The sequence below is a fragment of the Brachionichthys hirsutus genome, chromosome 13 (assembly GCF_040956055.1).
Source record: "Brachionichthys hirsutus isolate HB-005 chromosome 13, CSIRO-AGI_Bhir_v1, whole genome shotgun sequence".
Classification (NCBI taxonomy): Eukaryota; Metazoa; Chordata; class Actinopteri; order Lophiiformes; family Brachionichthyidae; genus Brachionichthys; species Brachionichthys hirsutus.
This window is the reverse complement of record NC_090909.1, coordinates 2,189,893-2,216,313: the sequence shown is the minus strand read 5'-3', so window position 1 is coordinate 2,216,313 and position 26,421 is coordinate 2,189,893. Positions and strand designations below refer to the sequence as shown.

The 26,421-nt window shown below is 45.7% G+C and overlaps 3 protein-coding genes across 3 annotated transcripts; 2 read left to right on the top strand and 1 right to left on the bottom strand.

Moving 5' to 3' along the window:
* Positions 1-1,150: 1,150 nt before the first annotated feature.
* On the bottom strand, positions 1,151-11,656 carry grhl2b (grainyhead-like transcription factor 2b). Its single transcript, XM_068746940.1, has 16 exons — positions 11,637-11,656; positions 10,013-10,202; positions 9,767-9,834; positions 8,980-9,355; positions 8,791-8,852; positions 8,495-8,651; positions 7,615-7,726; positions 5,385-5,479; positions 4,026-4,184; positions 3,490-3,547; positions 3,246-3,385; positions 2,772-2,809; positions 2,590-2,681; positions 2,197-2,282; positions 2,040-2,104; positions 1,151-1,964 (listed from the first exon to the last, which is right to left on the bottom strand). Exons 1-16 carry the CDS (start codon positions 11,654-11,656, stop codon positions 1,850-1,852), a joined length of 1,833 nt encoding a protein of 610 aa, XP_068603041.1. The 3' UTR covers positions 1,151-1,849.
* A 6,333-nt stretch (positions 11,657-17,989) lies between these two features.
* znf706 (zinc finger protein 706) lies at positions 17,990-19,486 on the top strand. Its single transcript, XM_068747296.1, has 2 exons — positions 17,990-18,124; positions 18,206-19,486. Exons 1-2 carry the CDS (start codon positions 17,990-17,992, stop codon positions 18,299-18,301), a joined length of 231 nt encoding a protein of 76 aa, XP_068603397.1. The 3' UTR covers positions 18,302-19,486.
* Positions 19,487-20,869: 1,383 nt separating this feature from the next.
* LOC137903545 (14-3-3 protein zeta/delta-like) lies at positions 20,870-25,350 on the top strand. The gene is made up of 6 exons (XM_068747694.1): positions 20,870-20,936; positions 21,963-22,267; positions 23,187-23,310; positions 23,422-23,582; positions 23,742-23,837; positions 23,949-25,350. The coding sequence occupies exons 2-6, from the start codon at positions 21,977-21,979 to the stop codon at positions 24,018-24,020; spliced, it is 744 nt and encodes a 247-aa protein (XP_068603795.1). The 5' UTR covers positions 20,870-20,936; positions 21,963-21,976; the 3' UTR covers positions 24,021-25,350.
* The last annotated feature ends 1,071 nt before the right edge of the window (positions 25,351-26,421 follow it).

The window sequence follows — 26,421 nt, the reverse complement described above, 5'->3', positions numbered from 1 at the left end:
GTGGTTTGCATACTTTCAGGTATTTTTACATCAAACCAAAACGGACTTCTTTCTAAATGAAGGAGAATATTTACAGCATCTGTTTTACATCTCATGCCGTGTCCACATACAACTTGACGTCGTTCGAAGCGAGCTGTGATTTATTTTTTTCTTTGACGAGGCTTCATCAAGTGTATCAGCAAAAAAAAAAAAAAAGGAAGTTGGCTGTTTTATGAATATATATAGTATGTACTTATATATTCTATTACTCTGTGGCTTTAGCCATAATGGGGGGGGGGGGGGGGGGGGGGAAATGTTCACTTGATGTATAAATTGTTTGAAAGGTAACGATTGACGACATTTTCTTTTCTTCTTTTCTTCAGTATATTCACTCATATTTATGGTAGAGAGTTTAAAAAGGAGAGGAACGCATGTAGTACTATCTACTCAGCGTTACATACGTACACATGTAGTACTATCTTCTCAGCGCAGAATCACATGTCCCAGGTTTATGCATCATTTAGGTTCACCAGTGACATCTGTACTAAACTTATCATTGATATAACTAACAACAGTGGAGTTATGTTTGTGATTACGGCATGCAGTAGCAGACAATCAGCTGGTGTTGGAGGTGAGTCCCAGCCGCAGCCACCAAACCCCCCCTTTGCCGGATTTTATCCTGTATTCATGTCCATCTGAAAACGCCCGGAGACACGGAAGAAATCCGTATGAATCGGGGGTCAAGTGCCAAATATAGATGAATTGAATTAAAGAAAAAATTCAGTATTGTATCCATTTATCCATTTGTTACCTGTCGAACAAACAAAAAAGAAAAAGTTTGCCACTATCATTTTGTATTTTAAACTTCCGTTATGTGATGTGTAGGATGTCCATTTTGTTATTCAAATAAAAACAAAATGGGAAATTACTGTTCAACTTTAGCTTATATGCTATATATATATATATATATATATAATGTAATACAGCGAAAAAAGTCCAGTTGATTCTTCTTTTTTTTTGCTCCTCGTAATTTAGCCATTCAAATGTTGCATTTTTTTTAGGGGAATTTGCATGAATAGAAGTTCTATTACATTCCCTTGAGGTTTGACATCTACACTAAAAAACAATTATTACATTAAAAATGCATTTTAAAAAAATGGCAAATACAAAATAAAAATATATATTTATTATATCTTTATTCATTATTCGAGCACATGAACACTACTCAACGACCAAGTGCCATAAGTCACCCCTCATAAGTTTATCAAGTCAAATCCTACAAATAAACACTTTAATAGACGTGAATATTCAACAATGACTAGGAAATAGAGATAAGCCATTAAAATAAAATAAAAAAACTCCTTGAGTAACCTTAAAGAGGTGTGACAGTGAAAAAGTCCCTAAAAATGTAAAAGTACTTGAAATTATTGGATTGCTAAAAGAAATGCACAACGTTACCATTAAAAGCATTAATAAATAATAGCACAACTATCAAAGACTCATGCAAAGAGGCTGCTAAATTACTCAGGACCAACTAATTCAAGGTTCATGTACTTCATCGGGAAGTCGATGGGTCATTTGGAAAAACGCAAGCCTGTACATAATGAAAATAAACGTACAAATGATTTTTACACAAGAGAATTGTGACGAGCCTCGTTTCACCTCACAGCACGTCCTCTTGTTTTGAGTCGCAGTTCAGAACTCATGAAAATACCACTTCACAGTGTAACAGTGTCAGAGAGGGGGGGCGGAAGTGACGCCAGGACGTCGGAGCGACCCCACCACCAATGGGGTTGCTTGTCAGCCAGCTTATCAGCAAATCAGTAGCAGCCTCGTGGATTTCAGCCAATCGGCAGTCACGGCGGGGCGGTCAGATCTCCGTCAGCGTGATCTTGTAGGCGTCTGCGTAGCTGTCGATGTGGAGCACGAACGTGTCTTCATTGGAGTAATGCTCGATGATGTTGTCGTCCATGTTCACCAGGATCCTGACAAAAGAAAAGACGTTTGAAACGCGACGCCGCGAGCTGACCGTGATTGTTTTTTTTGCTTCCGCCTCTCACCCTTTTTTACTTTTCTTGTACACTTTGGCTATCCTCTCTGAGGGCACGCCGTACTTTTCTGATATCTACGCACGATAAATGACAGCAGGTGGTTAAGTTTGTCCAGCCGCGAGACCAAGTCGTGCTTTGTGACTCGTTCTCGCACGCAGGGACTCACGGCTTCCAGCAGGCCCCTGAGCGTGGGAGACTTGAGCATCAAGGCGTCGAACACCTCGTCTGTCTCCTTCCTTACGTACAGCAGCACTGAGGAGAGATGGACGTCGGTTAGCTGCCTGTGGTTGGACCGCAGGGAGCATCAGGATTATTTTGTGTAGATGATATCTCCTGCTTCCACTGTTTATATTCAACAGAATGACGATAAACAACCTTAAAGTCCTCCGACAAGAAGACATTTGGACATTTTATCATTCCGGGGGGCAGTTATTATAGTTTGTTAACAGATTAGCTAATAAATAAAGTGGTAATCCCGGATAAGGACTTTGCAAAGGTTAAAAATCAGAAAAATGAAACTCTCATGTCTGCCCTGGTGGAAGAAGCCGCCATTGCGCACCTCTCTTTTTTTTCTCGACTTTGATCTGCTTGTGAGGCGATGGACAGACGTCTTCATCTGATGGCCTGAACATCCTCTTCACCAGCACGCTTCTAAAACAACAACAACAACAAAAAACGACCAAACATTAAATCAAACGCATATCCTTCATTTGCATGCTTCATATTTGTTAGCGCACCCACCCTTCTCTCTCAATCTCCTCTGCGTTGAAGGTAAACACCTGGAACCATAGAATAAAGATGTTTCAAGCTTTATGGATGATCACAAACAGTACGCACATGTCTGTCCCAGGCAAAGTAAAAAAAAATATAGCAATGTAAAAAAATACTTCATTCAACTCCTGTACAAGTACAGAAGTACTATATGACCTTTTTGACCATTCTTATTTTAAATGTAACATTTTAGAGAGTTGTACCTCATTCAGCTACAAGCAGTTGTTTAAATAAAATTATCTGTAGAGGGGAAATCTCACTTTGGTAAAAAGATGATAAAAAAATGTCAAATTTGACCTTGCAGACATTTTTCTTTTGCCACCAGGTCTTTGTGAAATCGAGCCGTGGCTCCAGTTTGCCCTCTCAGCAGGCGAGATGAGCCAATAGGAGGACCAGCCCATCCGCCTGCGCTCATACACAGGGGCGTGCGTGGAGGTGACCTACCTGCCCGGCCCTCTGCAGGTTTCCAAAGTGAACGTCAGGGATGAAGAGCACAGGCTGAGCCTCCAGGTCGGTCATGGTCTTGAAATAGGTGGCGTCGGATTTCTTGGGAACGGCTATCACGGATACGCTTCCGTCTTTCCCTGATGGCCAAGTGAAAAAGATTTAATACGAGAAATGCTTTTCTTTTATTTAATCTTTAAGTTTTAGCTCTTTCTAAGCACAGTACAGGTGAGACGTGCCCCACCTTTTGGCTTCTTGCGAAACAGCTTCCTCTCCTCATCCCTTATCTTCCTCTCTGCTCCCTGGAATATAAAAATACAGAGAAGAACACATTAGTTTCTTCTTTAAAAATGCTTCTTACATAAAATGAGAAAACTCAATCACTAAAAAATAAAACGTGACCATCTTAAGTGGTTATTTTTATTTGTTTTACATTGCTGTGTAAATTATTATCCAGAAAGGCTTTGCGGAGGCCCACTTTACATATAAGGCCACTAGAGGGCGCCTTATTTCATGTTTTAACTCCCGCTTTATGCCTGAATAAATCAGTCCAACAATTTATGCAGGACAGTTGCAATAAAAACAGCATTTTATTTTATGGTAAAGACCATAAAGTTGTCCAAAGCGACACAGCAGATGCAAAAAAAATGTGTTGCTAACGTAGCATGAACCATTTTTCTCTTGTGTAATGACAATGACGCCCCCCCAACATGTTTCACGACAGTACAAACGGCTTCTCCTGACGGACAGGAGTGATGCAGGAGGAGGGGGTTTTGCCACCTTGTCGCAGAAGACCTTGATCTGTGAGTAGGCCCGGTGCAGCGGCTTGTTGCTGCGGTTGTTGTAGCTGTAAGTGTCGATCTGGATCATCAGAGGGAGACCCTTGACTCCCTTCTGAGAGGAGAAGTCGGTGCTCAGACAGTTGACTGTGATGAAGATCTGTGGGAGGAGTCAAAGGAGGAGATTTATTGATTAATTTCTGCTTGTTTACTTCAGGGGGAAGCACGATTTGAAACATAACAACACAAATATGAACACGAAATTTAAATCCTGGGGTGGCACGGTGGCGCAGTGGGTAGCGCTGTCACCTCACAGCAAGAAGGTACCGGGTTGGTATCCTATTCCTATATTCTCCCTCGTGTTTTCTCCTCCTCCTCCAAAAACATGCAATTTGGATGAATTGATTATTCCAAAATTGTCCGTAGCGTGTGTGTGTGTGTGTGTGTGTGTGACTTGTTGTCTGTCTCTGTGTGGCGACGCATTCGAGGTGTGCCCCGCCTCTCGCCCATAGCACGAGAGCTACTTTTAAGCATAAAGTTTGTTTGACTTTTCCCATTTCAGGCATATTTATTTGTAGATCTTGGCGACTTCTAATTGTTGCTGTGTGGTAAATGTCATTTTTTTTAGAACCTGCAACGGAAGAGGATCAATTACGTCGGCACGGTCGTCTCATTCTGATCTATTTAGGCTCAAACACAGATTAAGAGAACGAGAGAGACGCAGGTGGAGAAATAAAAGGAAAATAGTCAATATTGACCCAGAGAAGTGTGCTTGGATTTCTGCCATTACAATGAAAGAGAGAGAGAGAGAGAGAGAGACACACACACACAGCCAGTTGTATTCTTACAAAATGAGGCCAAAACAAACAACAGTGGGTGGGGACGGGGATTGGTGTGTGTTGGGGGGGGGGGGGGGGGGGCTCTGGAGTTCAAACAGTGACGTGGCTCCGTCCGAGGATTGGCCACAAAGGAGTGGGGCTTCACAAAGACAAAGAAGACAAAGAAAAAAAGAAAAAAGCAGCGGACAGTGGAAAAGTCACCGGCTGACGCAAAAAGGCGCTCTAGATTCTTACACATAAAGCGACGGGGGGGGGGGGGGGGGGGGCGTTTACTTTGTGCTGGTTTACTGTCGCTGACGTCTGCGGGCGAGACGGTTGCATCGTTTGCCACGACAATATCAGCGCGCAAAACCTGTCCTGCTGCTTTTTCTTCTTTTTGACATCCAGCACGCCTCCAGCACGGAGTAAATAAAGAAGACCGGTTCCTGGGAAAACGTCCATTCCCATTTCCAGCACCGCTTGCAAAAAAAAAAAAAAACCCCGACTGAAAGATCCTAACGTCTGAAGGTGTTCCTTCTTACCTTTGCTTCCTCGTTCACGTCCCAGGTGAAGGAAATGGCGTTGTAGGCGATTTCCTCGATGTTCGCGATGGTGTTGAAGCTCTCTTTGTAATCGGCTGCGGGGACAAAACAGGAGGGAATGTCTTATCGGCGATCAGGACATGGGTCTGACGTCTGATCGGGTTTCGTTTCGGCTTTAATTTCGGCTTTTAAAACATCTCAATAAACAGACGCAGCCTCTGGGAAAACTTGAAGCGCATTAAAATGGCTCAATAAACAAATGACACAAGTGGTAGGTCGGTATTGCTTGTTAAGATAAGCAGTCAAATGGCACGTTTGGGTTTTTAGAAGATAAGCCCTTATCTATTTGGGCAAATAAACCCGTAAAAGACTTCAAAGGACGCGGGAGGAAGGACAATATTAAAAGCCAGTCAGGTGAACAGCTCGGCTGCTGACACTGAAGAGACCTTATATAGGATAGAAGGTAAACTAGTCGATTTAGACGCTTGACTCAAGTCTGGAAAAAGGCGGATTTCGGCGATGAGCAGTCGTCGAGCTGGTTTTTAAGTGTTTGCTACGTCTGCTGGTTCTGAAGCAGATCGAAAGCAATAAAAAGCAAATGTTTCTGCATCTCAGTCGATTCAACACATTTACTAAAAGCACTTCTCGCAGTTTGACTTAGAACAAACAGGTATGAGCCACTCTGATTGGCCGAGACAGGTAGGTCACGTGATTTGAGCTGAATGGTTCTGGAGAAGAATAGAACCCCCCCCTCCTCCTCTCTCTTTCACTGACCTCCTCCATCATCCCAACCGCTGCTACGGCGACACTTCCTGGTTCTAGAACAGGTGCATCAAGCAGCAGCGCAGGCGGCGACAGCTTTACCTGCCGGTGTCCTCTTTTGAAACAGCCTCATTCAAGTGATCCCCGTCCCGTCCCGTCCCGGCCCCACCCAACCCCCGACAAACCCTCCACCGCAATTCCAATTAGGTTTCTGGACAGGTTCAGGTTACAGGCCGGGGGGGGGCGGGTACAGGCCACCGGGCTCAGGGGAGAGGCCCAGAGGGGCTCCAGAGGTATTTGAGATTCTCTGCTCTGTTTATTGTCAGGGTGATGGAAACATGACATGTCTAATGTCGCCATGGCGACTGACGATCAAACCACAAAGAAACAGGATTCAGGCTCGACCGAATGACAAATCAAGAGCCAGGAGGACAGATTCCACATTTTAATGCGAGATGATGTTACCGATTGATTCCAATTTAGATCCCCCATCCAAAAATCCTACGATTTTTATTCTGCCCTCCCCGTCTATGGATGGGGGCTCAACGTTTTGGAAACGTGCGAAGATCGCGTGAGGATATAGTCTTAGCTCCTAGCATAAAAACGGTACTGAAATGGAGCTCGATTTAACAGTTAAACATATAAAAACTCAGAATATGTAAAATGAACATGTTTGGTTTAAACCGGTTTAGCTATAAAAAAAAAAATCTCTAGCAAAAAATGAAGGTTGAATTATGAGACTGCGGCTAAATGAGGGCTACGTCATTAGCATTAGCATTTCCCTCCCAAAATGACATTCTGCAGTGAAAGGACGCACCAAAGAGACTTTTATCTCTTCACTCGCTTGGCTGGGAACAAAAGAGATCTGAGCAAAGTGACGACTGGTTTGTTCATGCAAATAAAAGAATTAAGATTAAGATCTAAAATGGTGAAGAAATGCTTTCAACAGAGCAAAACCGACCAAGGTAACAGCGCGGCTAGCATTCCTCTCCCTGTCCCAACAAGCTGTGTGTGTGTGTGTGTGTGTGTGTGTGCACGCGCGTGTTACCAATCCGCCCAAGTCTCCCACATACCTCTGAATCCATCCCGGGTTAACAGGCCTCAGCTTGTCAAACATAAACCGCCTGCAACCTTCTCACACCCTCATTGAAGGAGGTGAAGGAAAAACTTGGTCCCGATTCAAATCCGTCAACCGCCGTCAACGGCAGACAAAAAGTTCAAGGAGTCTTCAAACGCTCAATCGAGGCTACGATTGGCGGCAAACTGTGAGAAAGACTCGGCGAGGGAGGGCCCCGGAGGTGGGAGAGAGTTTTTTTTTGCTGCGTTGTTTTGGATGATTTTTCTCACACCGCCGTTTTCCGCAGTCTCACGGGCGACGTGGAGGAGACTGGACGGTTCGTGGCGCGCGTCCCCGGCAGACGTTAAGCGGTTGAGGCGTGTGGGCATCTGAGGAATGAAGAAGGCTTACCGATGTCCAGCACTCTCTGCTTGGCCGTGTGCTGCCGGGCGTGCCAGTACTTCCAGTATTTCAGCTGCTCGTCTCGGTTCTTGTCTTCGCTGAACACCACCATGATGACGCTCTGGCAATGAAGGCGAAAACTAATTTAAGCCCAAATAACAAGTCAAGTTTTTTTTTAGATCTAGAATCTGAATCGGGGCATTCGAGGCTGAGACGCTGGACCGCATTGATTCCTATCAGCTTCTTATTACCCACGATGCCCCTTTCAGGCCGATCCAATAATAATAATAATGGCTTTGGCGAGTAGAAATAAGTTCTGATTTTAGGTGTTCATTCTCAGACTTAATTCCAGCTTGCAGACTGATTGTGGCACAAGGCTCTTGTGTTTCTGTGCCGGAGTGTGAAAAAGCAGCTATAGTAGCGCTTCGCTAACTCAGAGAATCGACGGAAAGTGTCGTAAAACGCGGAGGACCATTCGCTGAAGGGCGTAATACTCAAAAATCAGACAAATAAACTCAGGAGGAATAATAAACGTGCGTCACAATGCAACGAGCGCTGTGTAAAACACCAACTCCAGTCCAAAGAGGAACGGCGTGCCGTTGCTCCACCTCGCCTTTTGGTGTGACGGGTCGCCGTACCCACCCGTGCCAGCAGGAGGCGGTAAAGGGAGTTAGCCGGCGAGGTGACCCGCAAGAGGTCGTGTTTAAGCACCGGCTAGCAGCAGTTTGCAGCTTAACAAAATGACGAAAAGCAACACGCCTGCAAATCTGAGAAGCAACCTGAGCTCCTCGAAGCTGACCAGGAAGCGGCAGGAAAATACGATCGGGAAAAAAAAAAAAAGGAAGGTCAAAAGGTCAACGGCGACACGAAACCGGGCGGAGCAGCTCACCCGGACTTTGCTGATTGGGTGACGGAGCCGCTTGTTGGAGCTGAGTTCGTTGAGCGTCACGGCATAGAACTGGCCTTTGTTCAGGTAGGTCATTGGCCCCTCCCCCTGCTTCTGACGCAGCGAGCGCGTGGCGTCCAGCGTGTACTGGAAGCTGTCGCTGGAGAAACCCAAACGCACACGCGGCGATATATGATCAGGCACAACAGCGAACCTCGCATTTCCTTTGTGGATCATTTCCCGCCTGCGTTTTCATTCGGGTGTTACGCCGCCGGCGGAGTGTTTTCTGAGGGACTTACGTGCCACTCTGGTGAAATAAGAAGTCGTCTGGAGGCAGAGAGGAAGGCGTGTGGTACTTCTGCTGAGAACACAGGAGGAAGGAATTACCTGGGCGCAATGGCGAGGTCATTTAATCCGAGAGGAACTGGCTAAACATGAAACAAAAACAAAAAAAACCACCGGTTCACGCAAACTGGCGTCGCCCTCACCCCGCCTCGCTCCTCTTCGTACGGACTGTCGGGCGGACTCTGCCGGGCTTCTTTCCCGTACGAGCTGTGACTGACGGGGGTCGCCTCGTACGGGCTCTGTTCGTAGATCACCCTCGCCGACTCCTCCCCCTCCACCCGGAAGTGAAGCCCCTGCCCCGTCATGAAGACCGGCGCGTACATCTCCGCCTTGACCACGGCCACGGCCGTTGAGCCCCCGTCCCCTGACGGCGGCGCCGCCGCCCCCACCCCCGTCAGGACGCTGAACTGCTCCCGTTTGCTCTCTTGGTGCTCCGTGTTCAGCGACAGGTTGACGGGGACAGATTTGAGGACCTGGACGTGGTTGTCCACCGTCTCCACCTCGCTCTGGCTGCTCGGCCTAAATCAGGAGACAAAAAAAAAAAGATGAATTCTCCAGCACTGATACAGAATGTGTGATGATGATGATGATGATGATGGTGCGTCTTCTGCTTTGCATTCCTGCAGGCGTCAGCGGCTTTTTTCCGTTGGCCTCAGCCCAGTCTGCATTTCTCTTAATTCGGTATCAGCGCTTCGAGGCTCACTCGCCCGTCATATTTGCACACGTGCGCACTAGAAGAACCGGTCCCCTCGCTATTTTCACCACTTACCTTCTTTTTTTTTTTTTTCCAACCAAGCTGTTTTACGGCTCACCTTTTCGCGCCCCGGCCACTGGAGCGCCGGGATTTCATTCCGTGCATCGCCCGCCCGCACGACTTCCTTTCCGTTTTCTCATTGCGTATAACCTCGAACACGATTCCGACTCACTGACCTCTTCTCCTGCTCCTCTGTTATTTCAGCAGCTTTCGGAAGCTGCAGGAGCCTCTTGTCTTTCGGCACCTGTGGGGAGGATGGAAAAGCGGTGGAAGACATGAATGAGAACGTAAACGAGCCCAAGGAGATGCAGAACTCTCCCTGATAAGGCGGAACCGGTAAAAGACGCCTGATCGTGTGTGTGCCGTCCGTCTGATAGAAGCCATTTGGTCCTCGGCTTTTTGATTTGAGGACCTTTGCTGACCTTGTAGTAGTCGTAGAGCAGACCCAGGGCGTTGGCGCTGTCCTCGTCCCCGTTGATGCTCATCATGGCCTTGGTGGCGGCCGTCAGCGGGTTCTCCAGGTACGTCCTCCATGCCTCGTCTTCGCTGGTGTAGGCCCGCCGCACCGCGGGGAAGGAGCTCTCGTTGGGGACCACCACCACCAGACGTTTGCTGGCGGGGGGGGGGGGGGGGACGACATTTTCTCTGTTACGTAATTAGAACATTAGCAGGTCACGCGTCTCGGTTTTTTCTTTACGCCCTTTTGTGTGTACGTGGGCGCGTCTCTCTGCTCTTTTAGGCCCACTTGAGCCAAGATCACAGACCAGTTAAACACACAGTGTTGTCACAACATCGCTTTGAACCGATCCCAAGCGAGGCTCTGGATCCGGTGCACAGCGAGCAGAAACGGTCGGTCCGGCTGGTGGAGCTTCATGCAGCCGAGTGTTTGGTTCATTTCATTCATTTCATCAGAGATCCGTGCAACAGGAAGCAGCGCATTGTGTTTCTCCGATTGGCACGAAATCCCGTCTCCCAAATAAAGGCGACCCCGCCTGTATCGCCTCTACCTTGTGATGTCACAATGCCGTGACATCACAAGAGTACACCCAGAAAATCGCTCACTTATTCGACGTTATCACAGTTTTAGATTTTTCTTAAGTTACGTCTCGTAGCACACGTTCAACTCTATGATTTCTCCGCCCTTTTCTTAGAATATGTTGTTTTTTTTATTATTTAAATATGAGACCGATTAAATATGGCTGCAAAATAAAACATATTGATCTCTCTCTGCTTCTCAATGAAGCTGAAAGGCATATATAAAAAACGATTCGAGTTCCGGTCTGCCTTAAAATATTATTGTTATTCTGTGTCACAATGGTGCTAAACAGCTGGTGAAAAAATCTGCAGGAAGAAACCACGATTTTATGCTGATTTATATTTAATACATAACATATAATAACTTATTACTATATTATTATTAATAATAATAATAATAATAAGCAGGTTAGGAGCTGATATGATTCATGATATATTATTAACTGCTAATCTGGTAATATTTATTTGCAGATTAATAATAAAATCATTTTTCGTCCTTTCAACGCAGGAAAATGTTTTCCCGCAGCTTTGACTCTCAAAGGTTTTAATTTCATCGTCGTTATAAATAAAGGAGCTCCTGGCGTTACACGACAACGCTGAAGGCCGTCACGCAACCCACGCAACCCACGCAACCCACGCCGTCCCGTTTCACGAGCAACTCCATCGCTCTCTGCGGGGCCTCAACAAGAAAAACGCCAAAAGCGGAGATAAAACTGCATTTCCCGTCAGACACCAAAAGCTGCAAATGTCAAATCTTGCTCTTTTCTCCCCACCATCAGTACAAAAATGGCGATTTCAGCTCTAAACGGAAAATCCAGCGTTAAGATTCCAAGTTATCCTCCTGGAAAAGTTTCTCCTCCGCTTCCCAAAGAGACATTCCTCTAAAAGCTTTAATTCAGCCCCCAATTTAAAAGCTATTAAAGTTGTTATTGTAAAAACCCCTTCCCGGGTGCCCCCCACCCCCGTGCAGGTGAACCCATCGCGGTCCGCTCAGCTGGCTCGATCACTTACTTCTCTGTCTCCTGTGACATATTTTGCTTCCTCGATTCTTCCTTGTGAAACTGGACTTTCAAGTCGGAGCAGGTAGTAGTGAGTGAACTGCCAGAAAGTTGGGCTACAGGTAAGTCGACTTTTCTCCTTTCTCCTGCCCCTCTCTCTCTCTCCCTCTCTCTCTCTCTCTCTCCTCCGCCCCACCTGCCCAGGTGAGACCGCTTTTTTTTTTTTTTTTTTTCCCAGCAGTCAATAAACGCTCCGCTCCTTCTTCTCGCGTTCGGATTATAAAACACAACAACATTCGTGACTATATTCGCTTATTCTACACGCAGCGGGTTAAACTTTTGGGCTGGAATTCTTTCGCTGCATGCAGAAGAATTGCGAGGGGGTGAGGGCAAAGTCTGCCGCTGATTGGCTGGCGCGGAGAAAACCTGAGCTCTGATTGGCTAATTGCCTCAAAGAGGCCGGTCCGAGGCCCACCTCAGCTGCAAGACGATAAAGACGATGCAGAGGAGAGGACGGGGATACACGGGAATACACAAAGTACTAAATGTCCCTGCCGTTATGTTATTTTTGTTAAACTGCTGCGTGGACGCGCGTCGCCTCGCAGGCAGCCGCTGATTAACCCGTCGCATTGCCCCGCAGGTAAACGTTCCCGACTCCGTGTCTGAACTGTCGGTTCCGGTATTCACGGCGGACAGAAGGCAGGGAGGAGCCCCGTCATTATCTGACACAAAGCCATTGTCCGCCTTAATGAAGCCATTGTGTGAGGAGATCCAAGTGTTTGGGATGACCCTGCGAGAGCAAACAATGTGTGTGCGTGTGTGTGTGTGCGTGTGCGTGTGCGTGTGCGTGTGCGTGTGCGTGTGCGTGTGCGTGTGCGTGTGCGTGTGCGTGTGCGTGTGCGTGTGCGTGTCTGACTTTATAGAAGACTTTTACACTATCTTTGACATTCTTATGCACTTCTGCTGTTTTATTTCCCTTCATTGGTGACAACAACTGCTGCAGGATTTTGTTTTAACAGACTATTTTTATTTTGATGCCATGTTTTATACGTATGCGTGCCATTCTGTATTTCCCCTTCTACTACTATGTGACAGCTGTAGCTATACTATTTATTTTGAATAGCGAAATTCTACATTAAAAACATACAATTAATTGTATGAAATAAAACATGAAAGCAGTTTTTTTTTTTTTTTTAGCTTCACCCAAAAGCAGGCCGGGTGGGATCTGTTGTCATGTCTCAGATCTCAGATGGTGAAGAGGAGGAGGAGAAGTTCAGCCTAACGCAGCCTAAATCATAAGATTCTAATCTACGCTTTAATCCTAGTCTTATAGACAGGGTGTCCTCTAACGGGGATTATCGCATCTATCATGGCTTAATCCAGATGAGACGACGTTAAACTTGTGATGGAGTTTATTTACATGGCGCCATTGGTGTTTTAAATAAAAAACTCCTTCTTGCTGCAGCGTTTTAGTCAGATACAAATAATGCAGAAGCGACAGGCTGGATGTCTGTTAATGGTTTTGCCGCGCAGCATCCGAAGCTGGTTTGATGCCTCCGTTCGTGCCTGCAGGCCGTCTCTAATGGAAATCTAAAAATTAATTTTCAGTTTCAGTTTAACCGTCAATGGCAGAGGCATGAGTGTGTGTGTGTGTGTGTGTGTTTGTATTTGCGTGCCCTGCAGGGGATCGTTGCTTTATCCTCCCTCGTCTAATTTGTTTTACAGAGCACCTGGGCCTTTGCTGAGCTCTTGCTGTGTTCAAATAAAACTGCTAGATCAATACAGGTGGAGTTCTTTTCTATTCTTCGAGACAGAAATGAGCGGCGGTAAAACAAAAGAGCAGGAGAGACGTAACTATAGAGAGGTATACGCAGCAGGTAAGGCCTCGTAAACGTGTCTGCTGTGTCGAGGTACTTTGATCCGGCGTTCGGAGCGTTAGAATTCGCCGTTAACATGCATTGAGGGTGGAAAAAATGAGCACAAAGCCATTTTGAAATGGCCACGTAGAGAAGCATGAACACAAAGACATGCAAAACGACCACGAAGACACACAAAGCGACGTCAACGAGAGGAAAACCTGCAACCAAGCAGATGCAAAGCAGCCACGAAGACACACAAATGAGTCCATGCAAAGCTGTGTGCTGGCGAGGGGGGGCTTTAAATGTCTGTGCCCCAGGTGAGGGGTAGGGGCTATAACTTATAACCCCACCGTGCACATTGGTTCCTCTTCTCCTGATGACTTCTCCCATCCGGAATGTTGGCCATGTGGACGTACGATGGGTGAAACGGCGCAGAGGAAGCAGACAAGCTGCCACAAGCCGGCATAGGCAAGACAATCCAAGACTGAAAGACGCATCCGACATACCAGGAGCTGTGTGTGTGTGTGTGTGTGTGTGTTTACGGGGAGAAGCCGCTTGTCTGGACTTGGCCAGGATTAGTTGTCTATCTGTTTTTTTTTTTTTTTTTTGTACAGGAACTCAAAGCTGAGACAGAGACAGGGAATCATAGCGGGACATGTTGTCTCAGACGGAGACAGGTTGGACCGGTGGACGAGGAGGATGAGTGGGAGACGGGAGATGTTGGATGGGAGAGAATACGGGTGACTAGCTACGGGCTAACGTCCATCTCTCGACACGCAGACGTGATCAAATGTAAACCAGACAAGCCTCAGAGTTGTCGGACATTTATTCTGCGTGACTAATGAGACGATTGTCCGTTTGGGGTGAGATCTTTAAATCCTCCGCGCTCTTTTTTTGCCATCCTAAATCATTCTTTCCTTTAGCTTTTCATCCACGCCGTCGAGCTCATGTTTCCATGACCGCGTTGCTTCGCACATGAGACGTGAAGCCGTGTTACGGATTATTTGCAATAATGATAAATATTATGGAAAAAAAATATTCTTGTGAATCGGCTGCGTCTCACTAAAATCCTGCAACCCCCCCTGTTTTTTTGCATCATAGAACTGAGAAGTTATTTTGGACTTTCAGCGCTTGATAGGCAGAATAAGGATAAATAAAAGACGTGTGTGTATGCGAGTGTGTACTCTTTAATGATTGTGTATTGACTGTATCAGAAATGCCATCACGTGTGTGTGTGTGTGTGTGTGTGTGTGTGTGTGTGCGCGGTGCCGTGGCCCACAGTTGCCCCAAATATCACAGAGCTGTCAGCACTTCACAATCAGCCTCTGTCTGACCGACAACAGAGCTCACCGCTCCTTCAGTTCAGTGTGTGTGTGTGTGTGCGTGTGTGTGTGTGTGCGTGTGTGTGTGTGCGTGTGTGTATGAATGTAAGAAATTAGCTGCCCCCCCCCCCCCCCCCCCGAAGGCATGCTTTGCCCTCTTTGTCTAGGTTCTCTTTTTATATATGTATATATATTTTCATGAAAGAATTAACAAAAATAATTTGCATTGCCCAGAATGAACAATCAGAACATTGAGCTTCATCGAATCGCTGCCATGGCAACCGAGTCGCATGGCGCCGCGGGCTTCTGGAGGCAGCGGCGAAAGTGTCATGGCTTGTGTACTGCCCGACTGGTCTGGCAGCATTGTGGCGTGTCGTTGGCGGCGGCGGCGGCAGCAAAACCTGTCCGTTTGGAAAAGGAAGGGAAAGCATGAGGGGGGGGGGGGGCAACAAGAGGAAGTGGCCACTGAGGAAGATCAAATCCAACTTCCTCTTCTCTCAACAGCTTCCAGAGAAAGCCGGAGGTCACATTCACCCCAGCGGCCGCTGCAGTTCGCCCTCTTCTGTTGGAAACCCTAGAAATGTGTGTCATCCGGGGGGGGGGCGTAACACAGCGACCGATTCAAGATTCTTTTCTGCAAAACACTGCTTCAAAAAGACACTGGAGTCCCTGGAGGCCGGAGGACGAGACCCGGCCGGGGATGAATCTCAGGCCGTCCCTGCTTATTCACGGGCACAAAGAGCAGCCGGATAATATTCTCCTTTATTATTGAATAGATGACACCTGGTAGGTTTGCTTTCACACAGAGCAGCCTAAGGCGGGAAAACCTCACCCCAGACCTAAGCTAACAAGTCCCTGCACAACAATTTCCAGGGAGGGGGGGTGAGCAATGTGTGGCTTTTGTCATTTCTCCCCTTCCTTCTTTCTTTTGCTTTTTGCCCCTCTCTGAAAGCATAATCACACCCTTCTCTCTTGAGATATTTCCCCTTTCACAAAAGACTGAAAGGTTTGTCTCTCTTTTCTTTTGATGGGATGATGGGAAGGAGGGGGGGGGGGGGGGGGGGGCAGGTATATGAAGGGGGGGGGGGGGATACAATGGCTGGTGAGAGACTTTTCTCACCATGATAACATTTCTCTTGTGAAGTCACGACACCTAAACTGATGAGCTTCAGCGAGAATTAGTGACGCAACAAATGCTCAGGAGTCAAAGTGCTCAAAGGTAATCAGTCAAATTTATATTTATTGAGACGATAAATGTCTCATAACTTATGAGAACGATTCTTTATAGATTAATTGACAAAGCTGATGTGTTGCTGTGTTGAGTTGGAGTTGCCAGACGTTCGTTTTTTACCGTACTTGCCACCTAGTGTTATTCTGAGGAAACATGTCTTTAATCACACTACCTACGACTAAGTTTTGAAATATTCACCTGTATTCTCGAAATTAATTTAGAATATTCTCATTAAACAGATGAACAGATGCCAAAATTATAAAGCATTTGCAATGAATAAAAAAAATAAAAAATAAAATGGAGTGGCGAAACTGTACGAATTTTAAACAGTTCGAAAAATGTTCATCATAGTGTTTTTTTCTGTAGAAAACTACTTGGATGCTTACTAATGTTAAATGGACTCTTTACAAACGTAGCCATGGTGAAATAAAGGAAGGGGCATTTATTTGAACGTGCACTAACCAAATTCTACCACGTGGTGGCAACACTGTGCGACTCACGTAAGCGTTGCATGACGACAACAATCAACCAGCTACACGATGCATTCACGGATTCCTCTTATAATCGTAAAATCATATAACATACCTGCTCCATCAAGACGGTAATTACATTTCTCCTTACATTTAACAAAGCATTAATTGAGGGATTTAAAACTTGGATTTCATGACCTCTTTCGCGATGACGAGGTGAACATAGTATTCGTTTTTTTTGGACGTATGTTATTTGTAAGATTGTTCACATTTGGGCAAATATGAAAGAATATGCGGTTTATTATCTTAACCCATGAGGTGAATTTAAATTGGACGATTGTCTTTGAACGCAACACTCGGCTTTAAGGGTCCGGGAGCGGCGCCGCTGTCACACTTAAGCGTGTTCGACCCGCAGAAACGACCCGCACGGTTGATATTTAAAGGTAAGACCTGCGGCTTTTCGTGGGTTTGTTGAACTTTAACACATGGTTGTTACTTTTCCTTTTTTTTTTTTTTTTTTGAGCCACAGGTTGAAAAACATATTCGTGGTACCGTTAGCCTGCTAGCTAACGGCATGGTCACTCGCTGTGGCTAGTTTGGATAGTGACACCCGGAAGTCCAGGTTGGATTTGTTTCCGGGTCACTGGTGCGTCCCTAACGGAACTGTCGTGTCCTAATAAAGGACTTGTTTAAACGGTAAATCAGGAAAAAAGTAGCTGACATGCTAAATCATGTGTTTTTTTTCTTGCATGTAAAGATGAAGACAAATGTAACCTTATTACAAGTCACGTCTAAAGTACAAACGACCATTGCATCTAGTTTTGTTTCACTTCTTTAACAAGCTAGCCTCTGCTAGGTAACACTAGCGGCTATTTATAGAACTGGCTGTACAAGAAGGGTGAACCACGGACCAGACCACGTGGACAACTGTCCCGTGTCCCCCAACCTTCACTGTAAACTGTATCTTATGGTTGGTGCAGTGTAAATGACATCGTCCTTTCTATTGCCCTGGAGCCAAACCAGTTTATCAGACCCCAGTAAATATCAGCAGAGACAGTGAGAACTGGATTCACTCAGAAATACCTTTTTAAATTGACTTTATATGGTTGTATTTACTGATTAATGCCTGTAACTCTTTAATTTAATTTCTTGACGTGCAGGTTTTGATCATTTAATGCCGTAAACTTGTTTCGGAGCCTGTCTTGATCTTGTTTACTTTGACCTGACCTTGGCTGACTGGGAGTAGTTGAGATATACAACAAAATGTATTCATCACTTCCTGGTGACTTTCTCAATATTTCCTTAAAATGTCACCAAGATCCACCTGTAACTTTTTGAGTTATGTTGCTAAGAAACGGACTGTTGGGACTTGTTTATTGTAGATGTGTATCAACAGTAAAACAGTTTTTATTATCTCCACAACGCTGACGTTTATATAAACACCGAGTTGTTTTTCCTCCCATTCTCCCGTAGCTTTCGCCAGAATGGCACGAGGACACCAGAAGATTCAGTCTCAGCAGAAAAACGCCAAGAAACAGGCAGATCTAAAGAAAGCCAAGGGTCACGACCAAAAGACGGCAGCCAAAGCCGCGCTGGTGTTCTCCTGCTACGTGTGCAAGGTGAGTACGGGGCCGCCGCTCTGAGGATGAGAAGAGCACGGTCTGTGTCGTCGCTCTAAATAATGTTTTATTTCCCGACAGTCCCAGATGCCTGATCCAAAAACCTTCAAGCAGCATTTTGAGAGCAAGCACCCAAAATCTGCCCTCCCGCCCGAGCTGGAGGGAGTGGAGGCGTAGACGAGTGGTCGCGATACCAATCCAGCTTTCTCAGAGCCCAGCACTACCTCTGGCCTCTCCTCGGACTGACGGCCATATTGCCGACTGTCATGCGGTCCCGTTTTTCCGCTTGTGGGCTAAACCCAAATAGCCGTTTAGGGTTCCGGGCCGGAAAGGATCTGCGTAATCCAGTAAGGATCCAACGGGTCGAACGAGGAATCCTCCCTTTTGCTGCCAGTTTTATTTTTTTCCCCAGAACGGACTCCTCGCTGCCCTGACGTGTCGCGCGTCTTGCTACTAGCTCCTCTGTCTTTATCTGAAGCCTCGATGAACTGACTGTCCAATCGATCGACACGCCCTCGAGGTTAATGCACACAGTGTTCTGGAACGCAACACCGTTCCGTCAGTTTGAAGCAGTCGAGAGAATGGCGTGTGTATGAGCTAACGTTGAGTAATTTTACCAGGGTTTGGTAGAGACGCGTGTCCTTGGTAATTCAAGGTGTTTCTCAATTATTTATTTAAAAGTTTAATTACATTTTACTTGCTTTTCATGTGCGTTTTTAATTACAAGTCTTTATTTTTTTTATAAACTGGACTCTTTCGGGTTTTGTAGGACACACAATGAAACGGACAAATTGTACGCAGCGTCTTTGAGCGGAGGGAATTACTAGGATTGATCTCAATCTGGTTTTATAAGCGCTTTATCGTGCCTGTTGGTGCAGGTGTTATGTGTGTGTCTGTGTGGGGGGGGGGGGTGCTTTGTAAGCACACATTCACGGTGAGGGGTAAAAGTATTGTTTGCCCAGACAATTTAGCATATTCTGTATAAATTAGCTTTAGTTTCCCTGCAGCTCTTCTTGGAGTGAAAACATGTCAGTTTGTCACGGGACAGCAGCTGTTACTAGTAGTAATAGAATATTTTAGCGTTGCTCTTGACAGCTTGAGACCCTCAGTAGGTGTAGTACATTTAAAAAGTGCCCCGCGAAACCCACCCGAAACATTTCCACTTGAAGTAGATGCAGGAAATGGTCCCACTAACCTATGAAAATCACCAGAGTACAGAAAGCGCGATGGTTTGATGCTCAACATTTCTCAGGGATGATGCGTTACAGGTGGCTGCAGGCATCGTTTCAGGAGCCCATGTCGAAAATAAAGCTTCCATCGCTGGGAATCCCGGCCCGAGAAACCAAATAAAGAATATTGCAGAAGAACATGTCTGACTCTGAACACTTATTTTTTTTAATGCCAGATGGAAATGCCCACATTTCAAACACTAGCGCCGCATTTAAGACCGTATTCAAATAGCAATCCAGCGTGAGATGTAAAACCTGACGGCGTTTTTCACAAGCTGCACCGCTTTGCATTTGTTGTTGTGTTCCATCTCAGTTGATTCTGAAAATGCCTGTGTAATATATTGATGATCCCATTTCTCATGCTCGTAAGACAGGTCAAGAGACAAGTTGTGCTTCCGAGACTAGTGGAACCTGTTAAAAGGCCGATTAGTGAGGGGGGGGGGGTCATTTCAGTGATGCAGTATCTGCCTTTAAAGACAGTGGGCGGATAGTTTGAATAAACGTTAGTTAAGGCTTTTAAGACGAAGTAAAGCTTTCACCATATTTGTTGAAAGAGTGAATTCACGTTTAATCATGGAAAACCGGAGTGAAAATCAGCGACGCAAACAGTAGTCAGGGCAGAACCGATTTACCAAGGTAAGGGGTCACCTTAGCGTCTCATGAACCTCTTTGACTTGGCATCAAATTGTTTGAATTTATTTAAAGTACGTTATATATTGACAAAGACAGAGGACTAACAGGACAAAATATCGTAACGTAAAAAATGAAATCTGTTCTGTCTCGCGTGGTTCGGCGACAGTCCCCCCCCCTCCCCGTCAGCGGTACAAATGGAATCTCCCGTCATAGGAGGAAGTGCAGAAACTCCAAAGGAAATCGGAATGTAAAAAAAAAAAACAGAATTAAGAATCATGATATAATATATTATTATAGTAAACAATCTAACATGTATCGGACGCTTGTAATTTTTTCCCCCAATCCTAATCCTGACATTCTTAAGGCTAACATTTCTCATGTTTCAATCGAACCGCATATGTGACTAAAGTCACTAAGATGTATATATCTGTATATATCTTAGATGCTAATAGGAAGAAGGGAAATCATGGTCAGTCCAGCCACACTTCCGGGTTAGGTATATTTAACAGTCACGTGTCAAAAAGGGACTTCCAAAACGATTCTCTTTCTGAAATGTGAAAATGTTCTCGTCCCAACTAAAATAGATGAATCAACTATATCTCCACTTGGATAAAGTAACATGATGTGTTTGCTATTTCAAAGAAGTGGTAAAGTCATTCGTTTTTTCCCCCCTGTGGGTATTATTGTCTTAATTGTGTATGGAAATTAGAATAACATTAGTTTGTTCATAATAAATACAAGAGAAAATTGATAAATCGTTAGAACTGCCCCACCGACCGTGTACAATATGGTTGTCTTAGCAACAGCTCTCTGACGTCATTAGTCCCCTCCCGACCCTGCTCCAGTGTCTATGATTGGAGGGAAACCCCGTGGATGAGCGGGAGTGAACATCAGCTGTGCGGCTGGAACTCGAGAACATCATCATCATCATCGTCTAACGACACTCGCAGGTTAGTTCCCGTGTGTTTACCGCCGTTTTTTAGCTTAATGGCTAAACTTGCTGTGCGCGCCTTGGGAGCTATCCCCCCCCCCCCCCCCCCCGACAACGACCCCCACACACGAGTCGTCGGTGCCGCCAGTGACTGCGCTGTAGCTCGGTCATTGTTCGGCGCTTCCTGGACGCTCGTGCACTTTAACCCATCTAAGCTAGCTAGCTAGCTAGCGTAATGTGTTTTGCGCGCTGTGTTTATAGTCGGTTTTCTAATGCGACCAAAGTAGCTTTTCTTTTAAAATTAAACAATCTAGAATAAAAACGCTTAATAATCGTTAAACCAACAGCTATGGTTCGCTTCCGGGAAGCGCAAAAAAAAAAAAAAAAAGGGCGTTCACTGTAGGTTGAACCGAGCGAGGCTCCTTTCATTCCGGTTAAAGCTGACTCGGTGACGCCACTAATCGGTCCTATCTGCCCACCGGGAGCCTTATTGTCGCATTTTGTTTAAAATGAACCGTTTAAAATTATACAGTCAAATGTTTAAGGTTTTTCTTTGGGTTTGTGTCCTGCCTTTAACACAGTCGTAACTCGTTGGGCAGGTGAGTGCGTGACGTCGAACTGGGTGGCCGACATACCTCAGGAGGGTGCAGGTGTGACTCGCCTGATCTTTTCTTATTTTAAATACTGATTCCATACGTTTGACCCCCCCCCCCCCCCATATTGCTTATTGGTAAGCAATATTTAATAAAAAAAAACTGACAAAAGCAAGGAGAATTCTCAAGTCGCTTAGTTAGGAAGTCACCTTAAACTCGAAGCGCGTCACTTGAAGATGGCCGCTTGTGCTGTGACGAATCTACTAGGAAGTAACCTGATAAATAATGAATGAAAATAAGTATTTACATGCATACCAAAAATCAGGTTGGGCAGGAAGGAAACCGTGTACTTGTTCTCCATCGTGCTGCCCTGTGTCTGTGGTTTCCATTCTGCTGTCCATACATTTATACCTTCATAATGTCTCCTTTACCCACTGTCCTTCCTTCCGCAGCCCAAACAGAAGCCATGGCCTCCAAGGATGACCTGATAACGCAAGCCAAATTGGCTGAACAGGCCGAACGCTATGGCGACATGTCTTCATTCATGAAGCAGGTCGCAAAAATGGAACGGAGTCTTTGTAACGAGGATCGCAACCTACTTTCTGTCTCTTACAAGAATGTGGTGGGAGCGATGCGGTCCTCGTGGAGGATGGTATCAAGCGTAGAGATACGTGACGACGGAAAACGGGAAGCAATGGTCGCCGAGTACAAGGAAAAGATTGAGGCGGAGCTCAACGGCGTTTGTAAAGAAGTACTGGTAAGAAGCAGACATCATGGTGAGACTTGGATTGGGCGGTGCTCGGAGGTGAATGTTGGAATTGGAGCTGATGGATGTTGAAGACGATGTTGCGGGGGAGACGATGCTTTCTATAGGAACTATAGTGCCATTTTATATCTCGCTCTAAAATAAGCGTTTTCAGGCACTTAAAACGCAGTCGGTCGGGTAGCTGAATGTTTGTCCTTTTATTTTCAATAATTTAGGCTGCATCCGATCAAGAAGTCCATTCACCTTCTTTTTTATGGCTACTGGATGGGAGGGGGAATTAGAGAGACAACTAGAGAGAGAATGTAGGAGAAGCAAGATGGATACCGATCTCTATCCGCTCCTTAAAAGAAGAAAGAAAAAAGTCAGTAGCGTGGGGATTATTTTGAGTATCTAACAACATCAAAGGCGCTCAAGGCTAATGGCGCTCATTCCTGGAGGGTGGAACCCAGCTCGAACACGGACACTCTAAGCAAGGAATCTGTTTGACTTCACACGCGACCGGCTGCTGTTCTCTTCCACCGTCCCACACGGATCTTTAGCGCCTTCCATCGGAGGTGGTCTCAGAGTAGAATCGACGGCGTGACCAAAGGACGGTGTCGCATGGGCACTTTGTGCACCAATTCCGAATGGGGAAAGTTGCGATGGTATATGGATCCCTTTTGTTCAGTCTCACGGCTGATCTGAGAACCGCTCGCCGTAACGTTTCTTTGCTTGAGCCGCTGCTGCTCTCTGAGCATCCGCCGGACAGAATGAGCTGGAGAAACGGCGAATGTTGGGAATGCGGTGTGCTTGGGATTGTTCCTGAAGTGAAAGATGCTGGTCATTATTTAGACACCGGCCGCCCACCATTGTTTATGTATTGACGTTCTCACATTGCATCCATTCTGTTTGGCGGGTTTGTCCTTTCCAGGTACTGCTCGATGATTGCCTGATCCCCAACGCCGCGTCAGACGAAGGCACAGTCTTCTACCTGAAGATGAAGGGCGACTACTTGCGCTACATGGCCGAGGTGGCCGCTGCTGCGGCGAAGAAAGGTAAAGCAAAGCCGACCTTCGTGTCCTGTCGCCGGCAATGCGCTCGCCATGTTTCTGAATGTGTGCCGTTTCTCATCCGCTTCCTGTTTCGGCCCGTCCCCCCACGTGCAGATCTCGTCGACCTTTCGAAAGTGGCCTACGAAGCAGCATGTGAGGTCGCCGAGAAACTGGCGTCGACTCATCCCATTCGCCTCGGCCTCGCCCTCAACTTCTCCGTCTTCTATTACGAGATCGACAACGATCCCGATAAGGCTTGCGAACTGGCCAAGAAGGTAAGAACCGGCGTCTTCGTCGAGGCGATCCTAAAGAATGGACCGATGGGGTTAGGGTTGGGGTTCACATTTTTTCCATTGGGACCCTCTGGTGTCGGCTTTATTTCGGCGTGCACGCGAGTTCTAACGGCTTCCGCGCGCGTCTACGTCTCCTCCAAGGCCTTCGACCAAGCCATCGTCGAACTGGAGAGCAACCAGGATGAGTCCTACAAGGACAGCACCTTGATCATGCAGCTGCTCCGCGACAATCTGACGGTGAGCGGCGCGCTCCGGTGTTCCGTCGGCACCTGTCCAATCACGAACGGGGTTTGACCAAGCGTCGTCCCGGTGTGGACTAATCCCCGCCTGTCCCTCGCTTTGTTGCAGCTGTGGTCGGCAGACAACCAGGGGGAAGGCGAGGCGGAGGAGCCGCAGCAGCAGAGCACGGTCAAGGAATGAACGGGGAGAAAAGAAACAAAATCACACCCTTGTTTTTCCTTTTTTTACTTCTCACCAGCCTGTGTTGTGTGTGGCGTTGTGTTTGCAAACACATGCACAGACATGTATTCTGTTTTTTTTTTTTACACACTTCACAATGTGTAGTGTGTGTGTGGGCCAAATACATTGAAGTGTGTTAATCGTGTGCGCGCCTCCACAGAGAATGGAATAGCGGTTTTCTTTTTCGGCATTACTCGTTGGCTGTTTTACTTTTAGTCCTAGTCCAGATTAAATCCCTCCTGTAGATCCAAATTGCCCCCCCCCCCGCGTGCACTTTAACCTCGCTCACTGTTGCAAATCGTTGCTGTTCATCAAAACACAAACGAGAACCTCTCAATGGAATTTTAATTTCTTCTGTTCTTACTTGAACTCACTATTACTGACAGTTTCTGTGACGCCTCGGTTTAACTGTAGAACACGTCTCCTGTGCCAGTGGAGCGGGTGAGACCGTTCGCCACCTCGCTCGCATCCATCCCGCCCTGTCAGGGAAGCAGGCCGTGTGTTTGTTTTTTTTTTTTTTTACAGATGTCAGCGCACACACACGGTTCGGTGGGTTCTATGTGCATCGGGGCTTAGGAAAGGTTTTCTGACCATCTCGCCAAAAACGCCAGTTCCACTATATAGTTCCGTTCCATTTTTTTTCTGACATCTTTTCACTCTCGAAACGCGTAGATTACGATTCCCAGCAAGTTTCACAACACGTGACAAAGTATTGACTGTCTAAGATAAAGTGAACAACTAGGAGTAAAAAAAAAAAAACTGGCTTGATACTGTATCTTTTTATATTTTGTCTTTCCTGAGTGCAGAGGATACTTTAGCCATGTGCATTCATGTGGCTTTCTGCTCTTTTTCTATTTGGGTGTTTGGTTTTTCTTTTTGTTCTTCCCCGCGTCTCTTGGTTTGACTCTTAGAATGTACGTGGTTTCCTGTAGTATGGTGCGAGGGTTAGCCGTGCTTTGGACCTGCTAATTTTCTTCTTTTTTTTTTTTTGCTTGGGGTTTAGCTTCATCCTGGGTGGTTTTACAGTGACGTTTCCCTTCCTTGGAAGAACATAGTGAAATGACAAACTAGTTCAATAAATGCGAACATATTAAAGGAACTTGGTATAAAGCTACGTAATGGCCAAAGTAGAACAGCGTTGCTCCGGTTTCTTCTAATTACAGCATCTTCATTTTTTAAGAAGATGGGGACGTCAGAATTTGGGACTCAAGGTACACTCTGAGTACGTTATTTGGTTATGTGCTTTCATGTAAATGAAATTCAAGCATTAAATTCAAGTATTAAAAAGGTTCATTTTTGTGTGAGTGGTATTACTAGGTTTAAAATGTGTTGGTGTACAGTATATAAAAAAAATAGGTCTACATTGATTAAAGTACGTACACCGGCTGGGGATTTGCATCATCTTTGAGTTTCCCCGTGTTCCAGGTGAGTATAATCACCCTCAAGGTAACGTAGAGCTAAAAGTGTTCTTTTCTAACCTGTTTCAAAATGAAAAGATGGCCTTGAACTACAAATTATAACATTTAACCTAATATATAGCGTGCAAAAACAAAGAACAGTCCTACTTTTCAAGCCTTAATTTCAATATTCCACATGGTCGTAATCAATTAACATTCTTTTTAAAGACAACAGCGCCCCCTGTGGACGGTGGTGTCAGACGGATAATCTCGACCCAAACCTTGAAGTTATTTCGTCCACCATACTGAAACTAGCTCAACTATTAGGATCGTGGGCGCACAGCTGCTTGCCACGCTCATAATTAAAAAAGAATTAAAAAAATCACTAAAACCTGAAATAATTTGGAGTTTGTCAAAACAAAAGCGTAATAATCCTCATTAGTCGTTATCAGCCGATCATTTTTCACTGCACAGAAAACGATGACGTCGCTTTTTGATAAATGTTCCAGCTATTGTAAGAACAAGGAACTTAAACGGGTAATCACATGACTTCCCCCCTCATGCTCCTGGTAGAAGGTAAATTAGCAGGGCTACTTCTCAACCCGTTTTTCAAATCCAATCTAATCTTGATCGAGGTTCCTTCAGTAACTAAAAATAATCCTGTCAGGTGAGGAATGTGGTATTGACATCATTCATTCGCTGGTGGCAGCTTCCTTTGAGGTTAAAATGAGTTAAAACATATCAAAACGACCCACAAAGCCTCGCTTTTGTGTAAAATGGCTGTCAGGTGTCGGATGTATGCGATATGCAATCATTTAAATCACTTTTGCTGAATTCTCGCGCACCTTTTTAAATCTTGAGTCATTTAAGGTCACATTTGAATGTAACAGCCAGCCCCTGGTGAACCTGGCACTGTAAACTCATTAGTGTAGCGTTGGGCAAATTTAACCCCAATCATCCGGTTA